The sequence below is a fragment of the Monodelphis domestica genome, chromosome 8 (genome assembly GCF_027887165.1).
Source record: "Monodelphis domestica isolate mMonDom1 chromosome 8, mMonDom1.pri, whole genome shotgun sequence".
Lineage (NCBI taxonomy): Eukaryota > Metazoa > Chordata > Mammalia > Didelphimorphia > Didelphidae > Monodelphis > Monodelphis domestica.
Genome location: NC_077234.1, coordinates 29478212 through 29497395, shown reverse-complemented (window position 1 = coordinate 29497395; position 19184 = coordinate 29478212). Strand labels below are relative to the sequence as shown.

General features: G+C 40.2%; 1 protein-coding gene across 3 annotated transcripts in view; it reads right to left on the bottom strand.

Moving 5' to 3' along the window:
* SERPINI1 (serpin family I member 1) overlaps positions 1–19184 on the bottom strand; it is a 104653-nt gene that overhangs the window by 3344 nt on the left and 82125 nt on the right. For all 3 annotated transcript variants that reach the window (XM_007502253.3, XM_056807348.1, XM_056807349.1), the window contains 3 exons: positions 18722–18926; positions 11088–11185; positions 1123–1209 (listed from right to left, as the gene is read on the bottom strand). In XM_007502253.3, coding sequence (XP_007502315.1) covers positions 1123–1209; positions 11088–11185; positions 18722–18926 — 390 coding nt within the window. The remainder of the gene's footprint in view (positions 1–1122; positions 1210–11087; positions 11186–18721; positions 18927–19184) is intronic.

Sequence of the window (19184 nt, the reverse complement as noted above, 5' to 3'; positions counted from 1 at the left end):
AAGAATTTGAATCCAGGACTAAATCTACTACTAAAATCCAAGGGGCTGAGAGGGTAGACATCAGTAAAAAGTCATATCATCAGACTGTTCCTAGCGGTCTTCAGCGGTAAACAAAATAAAAGCTGGTAGGTAAGGACAGAGAAGGGAGCTCCATGGCTGCAGCCCATAAAGCCAGGCTGTCTATGTGATTAAGCATCTAGGCAAAGAAATAAACATTTATTCTATGCTTCCTGGGTGCCCATCACTGTTAAGTGCTGGGAATACAAATACAAGCAAAAAGACAGTCTCTGCCCTCATGGGGCTCACCCTCCAGTGGGGATACCAATATACAGAAGGGAGCTGGGAAGCAGGCAGGGGTGGGGGTAGCGGAGGTGCCCAGCACGGGGGCTCGAGGTGAAATAGACTGAAATCTACCAAATCAGAAGCACAGCCAGGAAAGGATCCAAGGTTGGTTTGCCTGGGCATCTCCACAGAATGGAGGTGCCAAGAGGAGGTAGGGGGTGGTGGCACAGCTGAGGTAGGTGCCAGGAGGAGAAGGGCACAGGTGAGACCAAGATGAGGCATAAAGGTGGCCGCAGAGGTATTCACCAATGGGAGAAAGGGGCCATTATTGCCATTTTTCAGCCTGACACATCATTTATACAAGGGAAACCTTTGCTTAAAACACAAGGCATCATCTTCTATATTGTGTTGTGCCTATTCAGAATATAATAACTTCCCTGCGATGGAAGATGGAAGCCATCCTTTCAATTCCCCAATCCCTCCAGAGGAAGAATGAAAATTAAAGATGCAGTATAGAAAGAAAATCCATCCTTATAAACTGCTGCCAAAGCCTTCCTACCACTCATTAGAGGCAAATTGTGGGGAGGAGGGAGAGCTTAACAGGGCACCCGAGACCCCAGGTGGGCCACACATCATCTTGGGGAAAGGATGCCTTGTTCAGCATTCGAGCCAGCCCTGAGTTATAGCCTAGATCAGCTTCTTGGCATGATCCTGGAAGTGCGCGTTGTGTGGGTGTATGTGCTCCCTTTAGGGTATTACAGAAAAGTGGGCCAAAAACAAAAAGCCTGGCATGCTGGATTTTTATTTCGTTTTATTTTTTAAAAAGAAAGGACCTGGTACCTGAGGCAGCAGCCGCTTCGGAGCCTTCCTCGTTAACCTCTATGAAGGATTTGTGGACGGCTCTGGCCAGGAAAATCTCCTTTTTGTCTGGGGAAGAAAAGAAGAAGAAGTATGTTTTTTTGTATCAGAGGCAGAGAAGACTTCTGCCCTAAATACCAAAAAATGACATTACAGTTTAGTCTAAAATGACATTTTCCTGATACATATATATATATATATATATATACATATATGTATGTATATTCCCCCCCCCCCGTAATTTTTTCTTGCTTTTTTTGGTGACCTTATTATTGTTGGCCTTTTCCCTTAACAGAATGGGAAACTAAGGCTTTGTTAGTAATACAAGAGATTCCCAAATCTCAGAGATACCAGAGTAGTTGGTTATTCCCTTCTCCATCCCATTTTACAGATAAGGAAACTGAGGCAAACAAGGTAAAGTGACTGCCCAGGGTCACACAACTAAGATACTAGAGTGATTTGCCATTTTCTTCTTCAGCTCATTTTACAGATGAGGAAACCAAGGCAAGCAGGGTGAAATGACTTGCTCAGGGTCACACAGCTAGTTTGTTATTCCCTTCTCCAATTCATTTTACAGATGACAAAACTGAGGCAAACAGGGTGAAGTGACTTGCCCAGAGTCACCCAGCTAGTAAATATCTGAAGTCAGATTAGAACTTGGGAAGATGAGTCTTCTTGACTCCAGGCTTATGGGCTATGATTCCCAAATTCAGAGGGAAAAGGTAAACATTCAATATATCTGATTTTAAGAGGGAGGAGAGTATGGTAAAGAGAATGACACCAAAATTTATTAAAAATTCTCATTATGCAATCAGAGGACCTGGGTCCAAATCTTATCTCAGTTATTGTTTGAGTGATATGTACCCTTAAACAAGTCATTTAACCTGGCATCAGTTTTTTCCACTATAAGATCAGGAAATCTGACAAAACGAGATTCCTAGGGCTGTGGCCCTAAGACATTTCTTGAAGAGGAGCTCCATGGACATAGGATGCCAGTTCCCCTATCTGTTGTGGTTCCTTTATCTGCTGATTCTGCTTAATTATTTTTCTGTATAATAAAGGAAGCCCATTGGGTGGCAGGGATGGCATCCCCAACCTTGGAGGTCTTTGCCAGCTATAAATTTGTAGTTATAAAATGTCTATGATATAAAAAAAGTTAAATGCATCAATACAATTTGGAAGCACATTAAAATTATTCCTTTTGCTTTTCTCCAATGTTATATGACCATAATAAATGGTAGACACTTCTGGGAGAGATTTAATAAAATCAAATAAATTTCCATTGGCCTTGCATTTTTTGTTGTTGAGGAGGAAAAACAGGATCTGATCCAGTTGTTCAGTCGTTTTCAGACTCTAGGACCTCATTTGGGTTTTTTTTTTTTCTTTAAACCCTTACCTTCCGTCTTGGAGTCAATACTGTGTATTGGCTCCAAGGCAGAAGAGTGGTAAGGGTAGGCAATGGGGGTCAAGTGACTTGCCCAGGGTCACACAGCTGGGAAGTGTCTGAGGCCAGCTTTGAACCTAGGACCTCCCGTCTCTAGGACTGGCTCTCAATCCACTGAGCTACCCAGCTGCCCCCTCATTTGGGTTTTTTTTGACAATGATACTGAATCGATTTGCTATTTCCTTCTCCAGCTCATTTTACAGATGAGGAGACTGAGGTAAAGAGGTTAAATGACTTGTCTAGGGCCACATAGCTAGTAAATGTCTGATGATGAAATTGTCTTCCTATCTGCTGCATCATGTCCAGGGTTATTATTTAACTGACTAGGAATTTCTAGTTTGGAAAATCCCTCCAAGAATACTGGCCACTGCTTTGTAACTTCCTGCCTGAGGCACTGAAAGATGAAGTGATTTTCCCCTGATCACACACCTTAGCATTTATCTGAGGCAAGATTTGATCCTGGGTCTTCCTGACTCCAAGGCTATCTCCCTATGCATCACAGCAGACCATCTCTGCACTGCCCTTTTAAGGAGTTCTTTCAGAAACAAAATTATAAAATGGGATTCTCGGCTTTATTTCATCCTCTGCTAGAAACATGGAATTAATCTCTAACAATCCTCCTTTCTCTCCAGCTAACTCCCTCCCAGGGGTGTTTCCGTTCCTCCATACTTTTCCAGTATCATCAGAAATTATTTCTTCTGTCAGCCCCTAACAGAGGCTTTGGAGACCAGTTTTCCTGGTGAATTCCCTTTGTAACTTATTAGTGTTGGTTTTGAGCAAACCACTTCATCTTTCCAGGATCCAACTCCTCTTCCCTCCGCACATCTCCAGAAAAGGAAAAAAAAAACAAGAATCTTAGCTCAAACACAGTGACTGGAACATAATAGAACTCCATCTCGCTCCCCATCATTCAGCTTCCAGGGGGTTCAATTTGAATTCACGATAAGCTATCTTGGGAGGAACCTGGATGAGCTCTCTCCACATGCCCAGGGCGCCTGGGTAAACACTACTCATTTTCCCTAGAATGGCACTGAGAGAGATGTGTGAAAAGTGACCTTCTGGGATGGTGTGAGATAGAAGCTTCAGGCTCAGGCTGCAGGGCCTCAGGTCAGTCATTCCTAAGCCAAAAGAAGAGCATCTGGCAAGAGTTTTAGGGCATTTTTACCTTCTGTTGGTCAATTCAAAATTATTAAGAGTGAGGCACATGAGAAGGAGAAGAGCTCATTGTCACCTCATCGTTACAAGAAGAAAATATCCCACCAGCATTTTAAATTTCTTGGACTCAGCTTCATGAACACCAGCATGTCCACCATTGGCTGATGAGGAAATGGTGCCTCAGAGAAGAGTCTTCACTTGACTAAAGCCTTGGCCATTAATTCTTATTTTCAATGAAGAACATACACGTAGGCAGCTGGGTGGTACAATAGATAAAGCACTGGGACTGGAGTCAGGGAGACATCCTCATGGGTTCAGAACCAGCCCCAAACACTAACTAATTGTGTGACCCTGGACAAATCCCTTAATCCTGTTTGCCTCAGTTTCCTCATCTATAAAGTGAACTGGAGAAGGAAATAGCAAACCATTTCAGTATCTCTGCCAAGAAAACTCTAAACCCTATTTACCTCAGTTTCTTCATTTGTAAAATGAGGTAGAGAAGGAAATGGCCAAACACTCCAGTTTCTCTTCCAAGAAAACCCTGATGTGGCTGAAACAATTGGATAGCAGCAAAATACTTTCAAATTGTTGACTTGTGTTCATTTTGACAATTATACCTTTATCATCTTTTTCCTTGTATTTTTTAAATGAATTTTAACAATAACAGATAAAACAAAAAAGCTCAAATGTATAGTTCTTCCTTTGGCATTAGACATCTAAAGGAAAAAACATGTTCAAAAGAAAATCAAGAATAAGGATTCTGAATTACTTTTGCATCATGGACCCCTTCGCACAATGTAGTTTTGAACTTCATGAAAAAAAAGTAGGATTATGAAGGAAACAAATTTATATTGAAATATGATCATCAGTTATATCTATTTTTAGAGGTTAGTAGACACCAGGTCAAGAAACTCTGATCCACACTACAATTTTTATTTAAAGAAAAAGAAAAAGATAACTAGTTATCACAGGATCACAGAGTTAGATCTGGAACGAAACTTGAAGGTCATCCATTCTAACCACGTGTTTGCCAGATGAAAACACTGGGGCCCAGAGAGAAAAAGTGACTAGCTCACTCAGATGATATGACAGACATAAGACTCAACTTAGGTCCTCTGAATCCAAATCCAGCAGTCTTTGCCCTTACTACATTTTTATGTCAAACAAAAATTGGATGATTATAAAACTATATTTACAACGCACTTTACCCATTTTGGTTTAACAAAAAAGTGTAGTACAAAATTATTTACATGCATATGCATGTCCATACATGACTATGAGGAGAGACATGCCCAGCACATATAGAAAACATAAATAGTTTCCTCATGTTGGTAACTTCCCAGATTTCCATTTTTATTTGTAAAAGATATCATTGAGAGCAAGAGTGGATGCCACATGCCTATAGGAGAGTTCAAACATCCTTTCTGGGATGATTGACTGAAGGGACAGATATAGAGAAGCTCTAGAATATGGAGGATGAAGTCCTGCAAAATCTTCTCTCCTACGCTTGGTGCATTGATATAATAAGTCTTCATTATTTCTCTTGGGTTGGGCGTGTGGCCTCCAGATTCCATTATCTCCATGCAGCCATGCATCTCTGGAGTGATCAATGGAACCATGTGCTTTAGAGGGCAAGATCAAGAAAATATGAGTTTTCCACTTCTGAAGTCAAAGAGGGAAAGTACTAATCAGTGATGTGAGGAGATAGAATTTTCTAAGGCCTGAAAAATCCCAGAAAAGGGGAGGGATGCCAAGAAGAAGGGGGTATCATTTGGGCAGAGGTAGTCAATGGAGAAGGTCTAGCCTGCTCCTTTTCCCCAAACAAGAAAAAAATCAACCAAAATTGAAGGCTTTCTAAATGATACAGCTAGTTATATTCATACCACACCAAAACAATGAGCCCACATCCCAACACTTCTATTCAACTACAAAAAAAAATCAAATATTTACCCCAACTGCACAAAAGTCAATCAATTAACAAGCATTTATTTTTTTTCTTATGGTTATTTTTTAATTTTTATTTGGTCATTTCCAAACATTATTCATTGGAAACAAAGATCATTTTCTTTTCTTCCCTCCCCCCCCACCTCTCCCATAGCCCACGCGCAATTCCACTGGGTATCACATGTGTTCTTGATTCGAACCCATTTCCATATTGTTGGTATTTGCTCTAGGGTGTTCATTCAGAGTCTCTCCTCAGTCATATCCCCTCAACCCCTGTAGTCAAGCAGTTGCTTTTCATCGGTGTTTTTACTCCCACAGTTTATCCTCTGCTTGTGGATAGTAACAAGCATTTATTAAGTGCCCACATTGGGCTAGACACTGTGGTTGGCTCTAGAAGTGCAAAGCGTGAAACAACCCCTACTCTCAAGGAATTTAAATTCTATGTTAAACCTAGCAACTTGTTCTGGGGCCACTTTTATCCAAATTCCACAGCAAAGAAGATGACGTTTATCTCCAGTACTCTATGATATAGCTACTCTGCCTTACTTTCTTACTGATACTTCACAGGCATCACAAAAGGAAGGAAATCAAGGATGAATTCATAGTCAAACCCAATAAGACAAATGCTGATTGATGATATGATTACTCAGACATTTCCTTGTCTCCGGCTCCATTCCAAACATAAGAAGCATTCTTAGACTCTGAGTTTCTATAGAGTATGGATGTTGATTCTATGGAATGTGTTTGATCACAGACATTTTTAAAGATCACTTCTAGCTCTCAATAAAACCCATTGGGAGCTGTAGCTGTAGCACAAGCCAACACATAAACCTCTTCTTTGAAGGTTTCAGGAGAGAGAACAAGAGGGTGATGTAAGAGCTCTTTAAGGATAAACCCACAGCATGACTCTAAAGGCTGATTTGTATATGGCTTTTGCTGTGGCTTCTTAATTTCTTTACATTATCCAACCTTTTATTATTATTAAGGACAGACTTTTATGCCAAAAGATTTCATGTTTGCTCTTTCGCATGCCCTGGGGAAGCTCAAAAAAAATTCATCTATTAATCCATTGGCTAACAGCCGTTAGTCCCCATTAGACACACACACACACACACACACACACACACACACACATACCTATGCATGTACACACACATACGCAATCTCTCTCTGCATGGACTGCTCTCAGGAGTTTTTTCAATTATAACTTAAAGAAGAAACACTCTCATTGTATCCTCTAATTTAACAAAACCTTTTGCTGTGTTCTGTGTTCATGGGGACAGAGCCACAATGACAACACACACACGGTAGTGCAAATACAGAGGCAGCATGGGGAGTGTATAGAACACTGGATTTGGAATCCTGGAGATGAGGGTTCCATCTTGGATACCTGGTAACTGGGTGATGTTGGACAAACCCCTTTACCTCTGTGGCTTGGATTACTCAACTAAAAATGGAGAAAATAGCATTTTCTTTGCAGGGTTGCTATGAGGCTCCAATGAGGTATTCTTTGTAAATGAGCAAACTAAATAATTTAGACTATTCTATGAGTAATGGGAACTGCCAGAGGCTTTGAGATGTTCTTTAGAACAAGAGATCTAGCAGGTATGCACATGGTAGTCTGGGAGAAGGTTAGGGTGGGGATGACACTAGAGGGTGACTTTGCCAAATATCCTTCCTAAAGGCATGTATGCAACATATCAGTTTTCCCTTGGATCTCCCAGATTCATGGCCTTGAGGACCATTTCTTTTCTTTTTTCTTTTTACCTTACCTTCCATCTTAAAATCAATACTGTGTATTGGTTCCAAGGCAGAAGAGTGGTAAGGGTTAGGCAATAGGGGGTCAAGTGACTTGCCCAGGGTCACACAGCTAGGAAGTGTCTGAGGCCAGATTTGAACCTAGGACCTCCTGTCTCTAGGCCTAGCTCTCAATCCACTGAACCACCTAGCTGCCCCCTTGAGGACCATTTCTAATGATGAAAGGAAGTTATTCTAGAAGGATCTAGTCTTGATGAATCCATGATGGCTCCTAGAAAATCACATACAGGAGAACAGCAGATATGACACTCCATGCCCAAAGATGCCTAAGACTGGTGTGAATAAAGAATGATTTGAAAGGAGGAAAGAATAAAGATGGGAAGACATGTTGAGACTCTATTACCGTAATTGAGAAGAGTGATGATTTAAGTGTGGGCTAAGGAAGTAGACATAGGAATAAAGTGGAGGGAATAGATGGTAAAGGTATTGAAAATAAAGTCTTGTCAAAGTATTTGGGAACAATAAATAAGAGATGCAGCTGATCTCTCCAAAGTGAAAAGTAATATCAAGGTTTCCAACCCAGAACACTGGATAAAAGGTAATTCCACTGGCAGAAAGGCTGAAGTCAGGAGAAGGGGCAAATTTTAGAGAAAGGCTAAGTCCGAGGAAGGTTTCAATGGGGTAGGAGGAAGGAGCTATATAGTTGGTGAAAAGTGACAGTGATAGAAAAAAAGGAATTAAAAGAAAAGTTTCAATGAAACATTGAAAAATAAACAGAAGAAGAGGGGAGCTCGTTGGCTCAGTGGATTGAGAGTAAGGTTTAGAACTGGGGAGGTTCTAGGTTCAAATCTGGCTGTGTAACCCTAGACAAGTCATTCAATCCCCATTGCCTAACCCTTAGCTGCTCTTCTGCCTTGGGACCAATACCCATTATTGAGTCTAAGATGGAAGCTAAGGGTTTGTTTGCTTGTTTGTTTTTTAAAGAGGCCAGAAGTCTGGGAGAGAAATCACACCTAGATATTAGAGGAGAATCATCCTGATTGAAGGAATGGTTATAAATAACTGAGATTGTGACCGAAGAGAATGAAGGAGGGCAGAAGAGCATCTTTGCATCCCTGGTCTCCCACTATATTAAGTGCTTCTCAGAGCTAGTTGCACTGAATTCAGTTGGCTAAACAACGGAGGCAGAATGTTGAGCACAAAAGCCCAACTGCCCATGGTGAAGGGGCCTGATTGGGATGTCACTGAAGGTAAAAGGTGTTCATTGGGCTCTTCTTACTGCCTCCCTAAGTCCAGAAGCTGATCATGTCACCACGAACAGCAGACTCACTGACGCCTGCATTGCAAATATCTTGATGGGGAAAGATGTCTAAATGTGTGAAACTACTAACTAGTGAGAAAAGACCAAACTGAAAATGCAGCCATGCTGTAGGCAGAGCATACAAGAGTCCCCTTGGAACTTGGCCAGGACAGTAGAACAGCTCGAATGAGGAAAAAGCTTTCAGTCACACTATATCCAAACATGCTAGTGATGGAGGGGAGAGCATTGTCTTCTCGGGAATCACTGCCGTTTACTTCCTGCAGAACATCCACTCTGGATGGATCAGAGCCTTGGGTGCTTGGCGGAGAGCCACAGAAATGCTTCCCTTTCCTTCTTATGAATGGACAGAAACACTGAGAGAAAACTGTCTGTGTTTTTGGCCATAAGCCCTATGAATAAGGTAGAGGAGGTCCAAGCCAAGTTTAACAATATGCATTTATTAAGTGCTGAATATGTGCCAGGAAGGATGCTCGAAGATGGAAATACACAGACAAAAGTAAGGCGGTCCCTGTCCTCAAGGAGCTTACATGGGGGTGGGGGGCAGCTGAGGAGAGCAGAGGAGGGGAAAGAGTCTAAAGGGGAAGATGGCCAATAACTATATAACTATGCTGGGAGGCAGGAGAGAATAGGAAGAGCCTGAAGAAAGAGGAGACACCAAGGTATCTGAGGGTCAACCCTGTATGACCCAACTCTGTGCCAGTTCTCTCCGTTGAGTTTCTTAGGCTAAAACGAAATCCCATTCAAACACATTCACGTTCTCTTTCTTCTTCCTCCATTTTTGGCTCACTTCCCCTTGAGAAGGGAGAGCCAAATTCTCCTATCCCTAATGAATTCTCAAGGCTTCAGTCCCTCCCACACCCCTAGCATCCCTTTGCTAAAGAACTTAACTAATGAAATAAAAAAAAAAAACATGTTTCTTTTTTTTTTGTTTGTTTCTTTTAAATTGCCCTTTCTCTTAATATATAGCTGGCACAGGTTTTTCAACAAAGAAATCTGGCCCAGGAGCTTTGAGTGTTATCATCTCTATCAGACAATCCTCTGTCATGACCTTCTCAAGCTGAAACAGTTTGAATTTTTCAAGTGTTGAGAATTTATTGTTCTAATGTAGCTTAAGAAAGAAACCTGGGGGTGGGGGGAGCTGGGTAGCTCAGTGGATTGAGAGCCAGGCTTAGAGACAGGAGGTCTGAGGTTCAGATCTGGCCTCAGACACTTCCTAGCTGTGTGACCCTGGGCAAGTCACTTGACCCCCATTGCCTAGTCCTTACCGCTCCTCTGCCTTGGAGCCAATACACAGTATTGACTCTAAGACCGAAGGTAAGGGTTTAAAAAAAAGAAAGAAAGAAAGAAAGAAAGAAACCTGGGTAGACTCTTATTCTAAAATAATTATCTTGGTTTTATTTTCTCATTAAAGTTTCATTGATGCATGTCATTTTTATGGCACAATCAGTTTCTGATCTGCCCATCCTTTGAAACAAGGAAAAAGAATTAAGGAACATGAATCATGAAAATCCTAATAGGAAGGAATGCAACAGACTGCTCTAGAGTTCACCCCATTTCTCCATAGAGTTGTTCAGTCATTTTCAGTCATGTCCAACACTTCATAACCCAGTTTGGGGTTTTCTTAGCAGAGATTTTGGAGTGCTTGGCCATCTCCTTTTCTAGCTCATTTTACAGATAGGAAAATTAAGGAAAACAGAGTGAAGTGACTTACTTAGTGTCACAAAACTAAGATTCTGAAGTGGTTTGCCATTTCCTTTTCCAGCTCATTTTCCAGATGAGGAAACTGAGGCAAACAAGGTTAAATGACTTGTCCAGGGTCACACAGAGAGCAAATGTGTGAGGTCAGAGTTGAACTCAGGAAGATGAATCTTCCTAACTCCAGGCTCTGAGCTCTCTCCATTGAGCCACTCTGCTGCCCAGGGGGAAAGGGAGGATCATTTCCTCACCTTTGTTCAAGGCTAAGATTGATTATTATAATTATAAAGCTCTTTGTTTCCTGTTACTGTTCTGTTGATATTACTGAAGTCAGGTGGACCTTGTTTTCCTAGTTCTGCTCATGTCACTCTGGGCCACTTGATAATGACCAACAAAATCATAGTTTAAAGTCCCTGTTAACCCTTTAGGAGTTGACAGTCTAGTGAACGAGGAAAGAACCATAGCCAAATGATGAAAACATTCCACTCTAAACATAATTGTGCTCTCTCCCAGAGAAACAAACGACTTTTCTTGTCCTGTTCCCCTGGACTGTATCACCTACACACCATCAAAACATTCATCGCCCAGAAACGGTTAATTATCATCGTGAAAGGGCCTCCTAGAACTTACCAGACAGCGCACTAAAATCTGCATTCCTGTTGAAAATCTCAGAAATCCCAAGGCCCTTCAGGACATCTTTGAGGTCAATTTCCTGCTCTATGGTGAACCTGTAGAACAGATAAGAAAAACAATCCATGTGAAGTCTCAGGGTGGCTGGGATGAGACAGCAGGTGGTGGGGAGCTCAGAATGGATGAAGAGACGGTAAAGAGTGAGCTGCCCAAACCTGCTCCATAGCACAGGTGACATCTGATTGTTCCTGATTAAAGAAGACAGCATCAGAAGGCCTTGAAAACAGAGACCAACGCACCTCCGAGGGAAAGGTGAGAGTGGAAAGATGAAGAGCTCCGATCAGACACCCATCTCTGCTTTGAGCAGCAACCTTCTATCCGCCATTTCCGTGGGCTCCATCACCTACCAAGGGTTTCCCAAATTAAAACTCACTTGGTCTGCAAATGCCCTGGTTGGATTGTGATTTAGAATTGGATTCATCCTTGGATACTGCATTTTCTTTGTATTCATCCTTGGATACTGCATTCCCCCAGTGGCTACCCTTGCTACTTTGTATGGTTCCCCAAGAAGAGTCTCAGAGAAGAAATGAATTTGATTTAGAATTCTCCAACATCACAGGCTTCCATGAAACCCAAAGACAAAGGAGAAGCAAAAAGATGAGATTTCTCACTTGTCTGGATGCAGGTTTCCTAATGTCCTAACCCACATGCCCTGGGCCAGTATGATCTAATGGACAGAAAACTGGACCTGGAGGTGGAGATTCAGCTCTCATCACGGGCACTGACTGGCCATATGATCTTGGACAAATCACTGGGATCTCTCTTTGTCTCAGCTTTCTCCTCTATAAAAAGGGAATAATAACCACTCTAGCATCTAACTTCCAGGGTTATTTTGGGGCTTAAAAATGGATAAAGTGCTTTGCAAACTTTAAAGTGCCATAGAAAGGTCCATTGTTTTTGTAAATGGTATCATGATGCATTAACCATGGGGAGCAGGACACTTTCATGACAGTCAATATAATTCAGGGAAAGGCTAATAGCCACTGAACATGAGTCATAATACAGTATCTCTAAAACCTCTCCCATCAGTTATTGGTGTAGGGCAGGGGTTCCTCACCCCTTTGTCTGGCAAGGACCTCCTTTTCCAGTTTAGGGAGCCATATGGATGCTTTCTCAGAATCCTATTTTTAAGTGCTTAAACAATAGAGTTAGGGAAAACAATTATATACTGAAGTACAGTTATCAAAATATTTCTTAAAAATAATTTTCTGGAACTCAGGTTAAAAACCCATAAGGTAAAGAGTGTTGTTTTTGAGATGAAAATAAAAAGGGAAATGAAGCAATAAAAATACACTAGAAATTTCAATCCTACAGTAAATAAAGGAAAATATACACTGAAGGGAATGGTCACGAGATGCTAGATTTCAGACTGGAGGGATCTCAGATGCCTTTTATTTTAGACCCATTCATTTTAGAGAGGAGAAGGACCGGAATGGAAAGCTTAAATGACCTGCCCAACTTCACACTCAAACACTGGCAGAGGAAGGACTCGAACACAAGTCCTCTGTCTTCAGGTCCAGCTCTCCTTCCACTGAACCATCCTGCCTCTGCAAAGCAAAGAGCTTTTGGTTGCAGCTCAAGCTGGTTGGCCATTTGTTTGGAATTCTCAAGCACCTTATCAAAAGTGCATATAATTATTAAAATGTTTAAATTTGTTTTTACATGTAATTTTGGGACGATATGTATGTGTGTATATATATACTACACACACAAATATATATATACATATATATGCATATATATATATATATATTTAAAGTACATGTACAGAAATCTGGCTTCAGACACTTCCTAGCCATGTGACCCTGGAAAAGTCACTTAAATCTCTTTGCCTTGCTCTTACCATTTTTGGGGGGCCTCAGAACCAATACACAGTATTAATTCTAGGACAGATGGTAAGGTTTCTGGTTTTTTAAATAAAAAATAAAGTATCCCTACAGATCTCTTATTTGTACACTCAGCTCTTGTGTGGATACATCTATGTTCAGGCAGAACATTTAGAGCTTGTCTCAGTCCGATCAGTCACAGTTGAACACACTGTACATGTTTTGGACTTGACTTTGAATATGAATGGCCAAAACCACCAGCACAAAGGAAAGAATATTAGATCCAGAATCAGAGGGGTTCTTGAGTTCAAACTGGACCTCTTATATCTCGGGGCCCCAGGGTCCTAAATGGCTAAGGATATCCTTGTTGCTTGAGAGCTCTTGGAGGGCAAGAATTATCTTTGTGCCTCTTTTTGAATCCCCTGTGCCTTACATGGTGTCTGGACATGCTCAGTACCTAATAAAGGCTTATTTCTTTCCCTTTTTGTCCTTTTCAGATTTTTTCTATGAATTGATTGATTTCATCAAATATTTTCTCTTCTTTTTTCTTTTTCTTCATTTTTAAAAATTTGTTAAGAAGATGGCTTTCTCAGAAAGGAAAATGGGGGAAAATAGGGAAATCTAAGTTATAGGAAAACCAAACAATATCAATCATTGTACTTTTTTGGAAATTAATACAAGATTGCATTTATAGCTTACATTTAATCCCAGGAGAGGAAAAGAGAAACAACTGTTTCTTTAAAACTTTAAACTGAAGTAGAACAGTATTGCTTTCCTAAACCGAAGCAGAATGAACAAGATTGGGCTGTATTTGTGATCTCTGTTCTGGGGGGTTTCACAGAGGAGTTTATTGCCTGCCATGTATCAGGGTAAGAGGAAAGTGGGGTGAGCCTCATGAAACCAAGTGACAGAAATGAGACCTTGAGCCCAGGAGCTAAGCAAGTGATACTGATCAGTAAAGAAGGTCTAAAGTCCAGGAAGATGGAGAGGGTGGGAATAGTTTAGTGTTCATCAGTCAGTGAAGTCCCTGAAGGTCAGTTGCAGTTCTAGGGGGCACTCTAACTCACTGCCCCCCAAACTCAAATATTCTGAAGGCAAAGCTACATTCTGATGATGTGGATTTCAAAGAAAAAAAATAAACACATTGTAAGATGTTTCTATATTGGTACTTAGCACTTAAGAATTTGAGAGTGTTTAAATAATTCCTAAAGGACCAAATCAGATAGCTTAGCCCAGATTTAAGGTAGAAATGCTGAGGGCTACTATGATACTCATGGAAGACAAGATGGGGTGGAGAAAGGGTGTTCAACTCACAGTCAGAAAAACTGGGTTCAAATCCTGCCTTAGACTCTTAATAATGCTGGGCAGGTCCCTTTACACCACCAAATAGTTTTTTTATCTGTAAAATGGGTGTAATAATCATGTCGACCACAGTGGCTTGGTATGAAGGTCAAATAAGAGAATATGTATTTTGTTGCTTAGTTGCTTCAGTTGTTTCTGACTCTTCGTGACCCTATTTGGGGGTTCCTAGACAAAGATACCAGAGGGGTTTGCCATTTCCTTGTCCAGTTTATTTTATAGATTAGAAAACTGAGGCAAACAGCATTAAGAGAACTGCCCAATGTGCATGTGTACTTGATAAACTTTAAAGCACCACTGGAATGTGGACCATTATTTTGGGGAAAGATATGTCAACATGTTGAGGTGACTAAGTATCAAAATGTTCCTAAGATTAAGGGAAAAAAATGAAAGAAACATAACGCCCTAAAATATGAATTAAAAAATAAAGATCTAGGCTGGTTTTGTTATTAAATTGGTATGCATATTCTTTCACAGGGAAAAACAACATGAAAAACCACAAAAAGCTTGGACCACTTAAGGCAAAAATTTCAGATGCTTGAATAAACACTAGCATAAAGTACTAAATTATTTATACAGAATGCCAGTCATGGTGGATATATAGGACAAGAATAAAGTTAAAATTATAGAAAAGTTATGTTGTATTCTCAAGGAGAATCACGAAGAAAACTAAATACTTAATAACTTTTGAATACAAGAAATTGGAAAGAATCTTAAGTAAAAGGCTTAGACAGTTTTCACTTGGGCCCAAACTCATGAATAAAGCCAGTTTTATCCAGAGAGCACATTTGACTCTTCTCAGGTCCAATTTGGACTTTCTGGGGAAACAAATCAAAAGGGCAGGAGATTGGTTTGTAACCTTGGTTGGTATTAAAATTTAAGTTACAAACAAGTTGGCAGTAAAGACCAAAGCTGACTTCAACCACTGCTCTGTACATCTTTCCAAAGCATTGAGAATTCAGTATAAGATTTCATCGAATTACTGTCAAAATGGGAAAAGCACGATTAACCCTGCCTTATTTAGTAATTCGGGGACTAATGCAAATGAGTAAAGGAAACTATCCACTTCATAATTGGATAGGATCGTTCAGAAAATGAAAATTTAATTTTCCTTTACTACAGCCTTTCATTTCTCTGTGGACAGGGCCAGTAGGTCACATTTTCTGGTGAACGTGTTTGAGTCAGAACATAAAATATTTATAAAGCATTTACTTAGTGCACTGATAAAATCTCATCTCCTGCCTCTAAACCCTAATAGGGACTGAAACTATTTCCCTTGTCCCTTGGAATTCCAGGGAAGCAAGATACATATCACTGAATAGAATGAAGAACCCACAATTCTTTGTGTGAGGGGGAGAGGAGAGAAGAGAAGGAAGAGGAGGAGGAGGGGGGAGAGAGAGAGAGAGTCAGAGAGAAGGAGAGAGAGAGAAGAGAGAGAGAGGGAGGGAGAAGAGGGGGAAAAGGAATAGAGGGGGAGGGAGAGAGAAGGAAAAGAGAGGTGAAAGGGAAAGGAGCAAGAAGGAAAGAGATAGAGGCAAAAAGAAGAGAGAAAGGAGAGAGGAAGGAAAAAGAGAAAAGCAAAGGGAATGAGAAAACACAATGTATTCTAAAGGATTATTTTAATAGTTGAGCTCATTTCTAATTTGACATGAACTGTCCAAAATGAGACCTGCTTTTTATTTATTTATTTATTTAACTATTAATATATATATACATATATATATAAATTTATATATATAAATAACTAGTTATTTATAGTTATATAAGATTAATTACTAATACTCTAGGGTTCAATATGTTAGTTTGTTAGAAAAATTATCCATAAAATTTAAGTATTAGACAACTAATTTTTTTTCACACAACAAAATCTGATTTTATCACAAATCATATAGTGTTATTCATTCCTTGAGGATATGTTTGGTGCATGGATAAGTGGAATTGGGCCTTTATAGATAGATAAGTAGGCATGGAGTTAGAAGACCTGATTTCAAATCCAGTTTCAGATACCTTTAGTTAACTCTGGGCAAGTCACTCAATTTTTGTTTGCCTAATCTGTAGAATTTAGCACCTCCTTCTCATGGTTGTTATGAAAATCAAATAAGATTACTGTAAAGTATTTATCACAGTGCCTGGAACATAGTAATCACTAGTTAGTATTATTGTTGTTGTTATATTTATAAATGGTCCTCCTATAGAAAAAATGTCAATGAGAATCCTAGGGAAGAAATTTTCATCAGCCTTCATAAAAAAATACCTCAAAGAAATACTTGCCACGCTGACTGAGAGTCCTGAGCCAAGAAGATCCCAAAAAGGCAGAAATGATGGACTAAATTAAATACAATGAATTTGGATTTCACTAGATCTTCTGAAATGATGAATGTAAAACCCTTGAGTTCTGTTTTTGGTTTTTAAATCAATTTCTCAAGTATAGGAAAGGGGATTACTAGATTGCAAGTTCAACAATTGTTGAGGGAACATGGAAGCCTATGAAGGAAGCATAGCTTAAAGGCTTCATTCGGAAAGGCACAGAGTCCAGCTTGGCAGCAGGGATAGCATGGGGAAGTACTATGCTAGAAAATGATTTTTGGGACCCTGACCATGTATGGTACTGGTGACAAGAGGTCAGGAAGTAGAGAATTATGGACTAAGATAATGGTAGAAGTGGGGAGACATGGACCAAACCCACGTGCTCCTGTAAAACTGTCTAGACCTGCCATGGCCATGGAAGCAGTGGTGTAGACTTGGGGAAGTTGGGGTTAACCTTGTTCCTAGGTGGATTGATCTGGAATGCAGCTTCCTTTGGAAATGAATAGAAAAGAAGTTTTTCTGACTCTTGGGGAGAGTTCTCGAGACCTGGGGAATCTTCCTATTGACTGCTTGACATGGTGTGTGCCATAGAGTAGAAACCAAATAAATACTAGTTGACTGATTGACTACTTTAACTTCCTTGATAGAGTATTTGATTTGTTTTGAACTTCCTAAACATCTTTTTCTTTGTTTTTAACCCTCAGCTTTCTACTTAGAATCAATACTAAGTATTGGTTCCAAGGCAAGAGAGTGGTAAGGGCTAGACAACTGGGATTAAGTGACTTGCCCAGGGTCACACAGCAATCACCTGATGGACTGCTTTTACTAGGGGCATTTGAATTTCCGTTTTATTAAATGAAATGTTGGTTTGAACCCTAAGTCTCTGAAAGAGATATAGAATTTGGACAATGGGGGAGGTGATGAAAGTCCTCTTCCCCTTTGCCGTGGTCAGCTTCTATCTCTAGGGTTCAGTTCTAGGGACCACATTTCAGGAAGAACAGTGATAACCTGGAGGATATGGTAACTCTCCGCCATGCCAATGGATGATCTTTCAAATGGCCTGGCAATGTCTGGTCTAGAAAAGGTCTAGGGGAGGGTGGGAAGGGCTGAGAGCTGGGTTCAAACATCTGAAGGGCTTTCATGCACAAAAGGGAATAGACTTGTTCTGCTTGCCCTAGATAGGAGAATAAGCCATCAATGGGTAGAAGATGCAAAGATTGTTGTGTATCTATATAAATATAGACTTCCCAGGGGGCAGCTGGGTAGCTCAGTGGATTGAGAGTCAGGCCTAAAGATGGGAGGTCCTAGGTTCAAATCTGGCCTCAGACACTTCCCAGTTGTGTGACCCCGGACAAGCCACTTGCCTAGTCCTCACCATTCTTCTGCCTTGGATCCAATACACAATATTAATTCCAAGACAGAAGGTAAGGGTTTAAAAAAAAGACTTCTCAAACATGAGTGCTCTCCAAAAGTATAATGGGCTGACTTGGGAGGTGGAGAGGTCTCCTGGAGAGAGGACTTCAAGCAAAGCTTGTTGAACATTTGAGAGAGAGGTCAACTAGAAAGCTTTTGAGACCATTTCACCTACTTTGCAAATCTGTGATGCAACAGTCCTTGATTTTGCACAAATCTGAACAAATTATAAAAAGAATTTTTCTGATTTTTCATTATTGGAAGGCTCTTCCGATCTTCCTTAATCCTAGTTTCCTACATTGATTATCTCCATATAGATATATATGTGTATATATATAATCTATTCCATCAATATTTACTGATTACAAGATACTAAAATAATATCTCCTCCATCTCTCTGAATTAGCACAACCCAACTCTCAATTAAAACTCTAAAGAAATACAGCATTTAATTTACCATCAATATATGTCTAAAATTTTTCTGGAATGAACAAAAATTAGTATAAAACAGCAATGAGGCTTTTTAATCTCTTAGGGCTATTATATTCCTTAGATAGGAAACCAAGTTCATGAACACCAAGTGCTAATATTAATTAAGACGAGCATTAAATGAAAATCTAGAATGAGTTACCTAAATCACTGGCCCAAAGCCCCGCAGAGCCTTCTCACCTTGGGAGATACACTTCCACTTTCTGCTTCTTCACAGAATTGGCCCATTCTTCAATCAGCTGAGGTTTCACTAATGGCTCCAGAGTGACGAGTGGGACTTCTTGTCTGGAGAGAACCAGCATCATGCTTATTTCATCCCCTTCATAGGGTATTTCCAGAACTTGATAGATGCCGCCTGCCTCATTGGAGCCATCACTAAATTCCCCTAAAAAATGAATAAAAGGTCACAGAAAGAGAAGCAAAAAATTGTTGTTGAATGGACTCTGACAAAGCTTCTTAGATCCATCCCATAGTTTTCGTTCAAATATGAAAATAAGGATATCAGAGAGAAAAAGGGTTTATTTGGAATCATTGCTCAATTTCAAAAGGTCTGAAAGATTTACTTATATTTTTTTGCTGTAAATAAAGTTTCCCCATATCCAGTGTTTCAGCTACTGTTCCATCTACTAAGATTTACTAATAA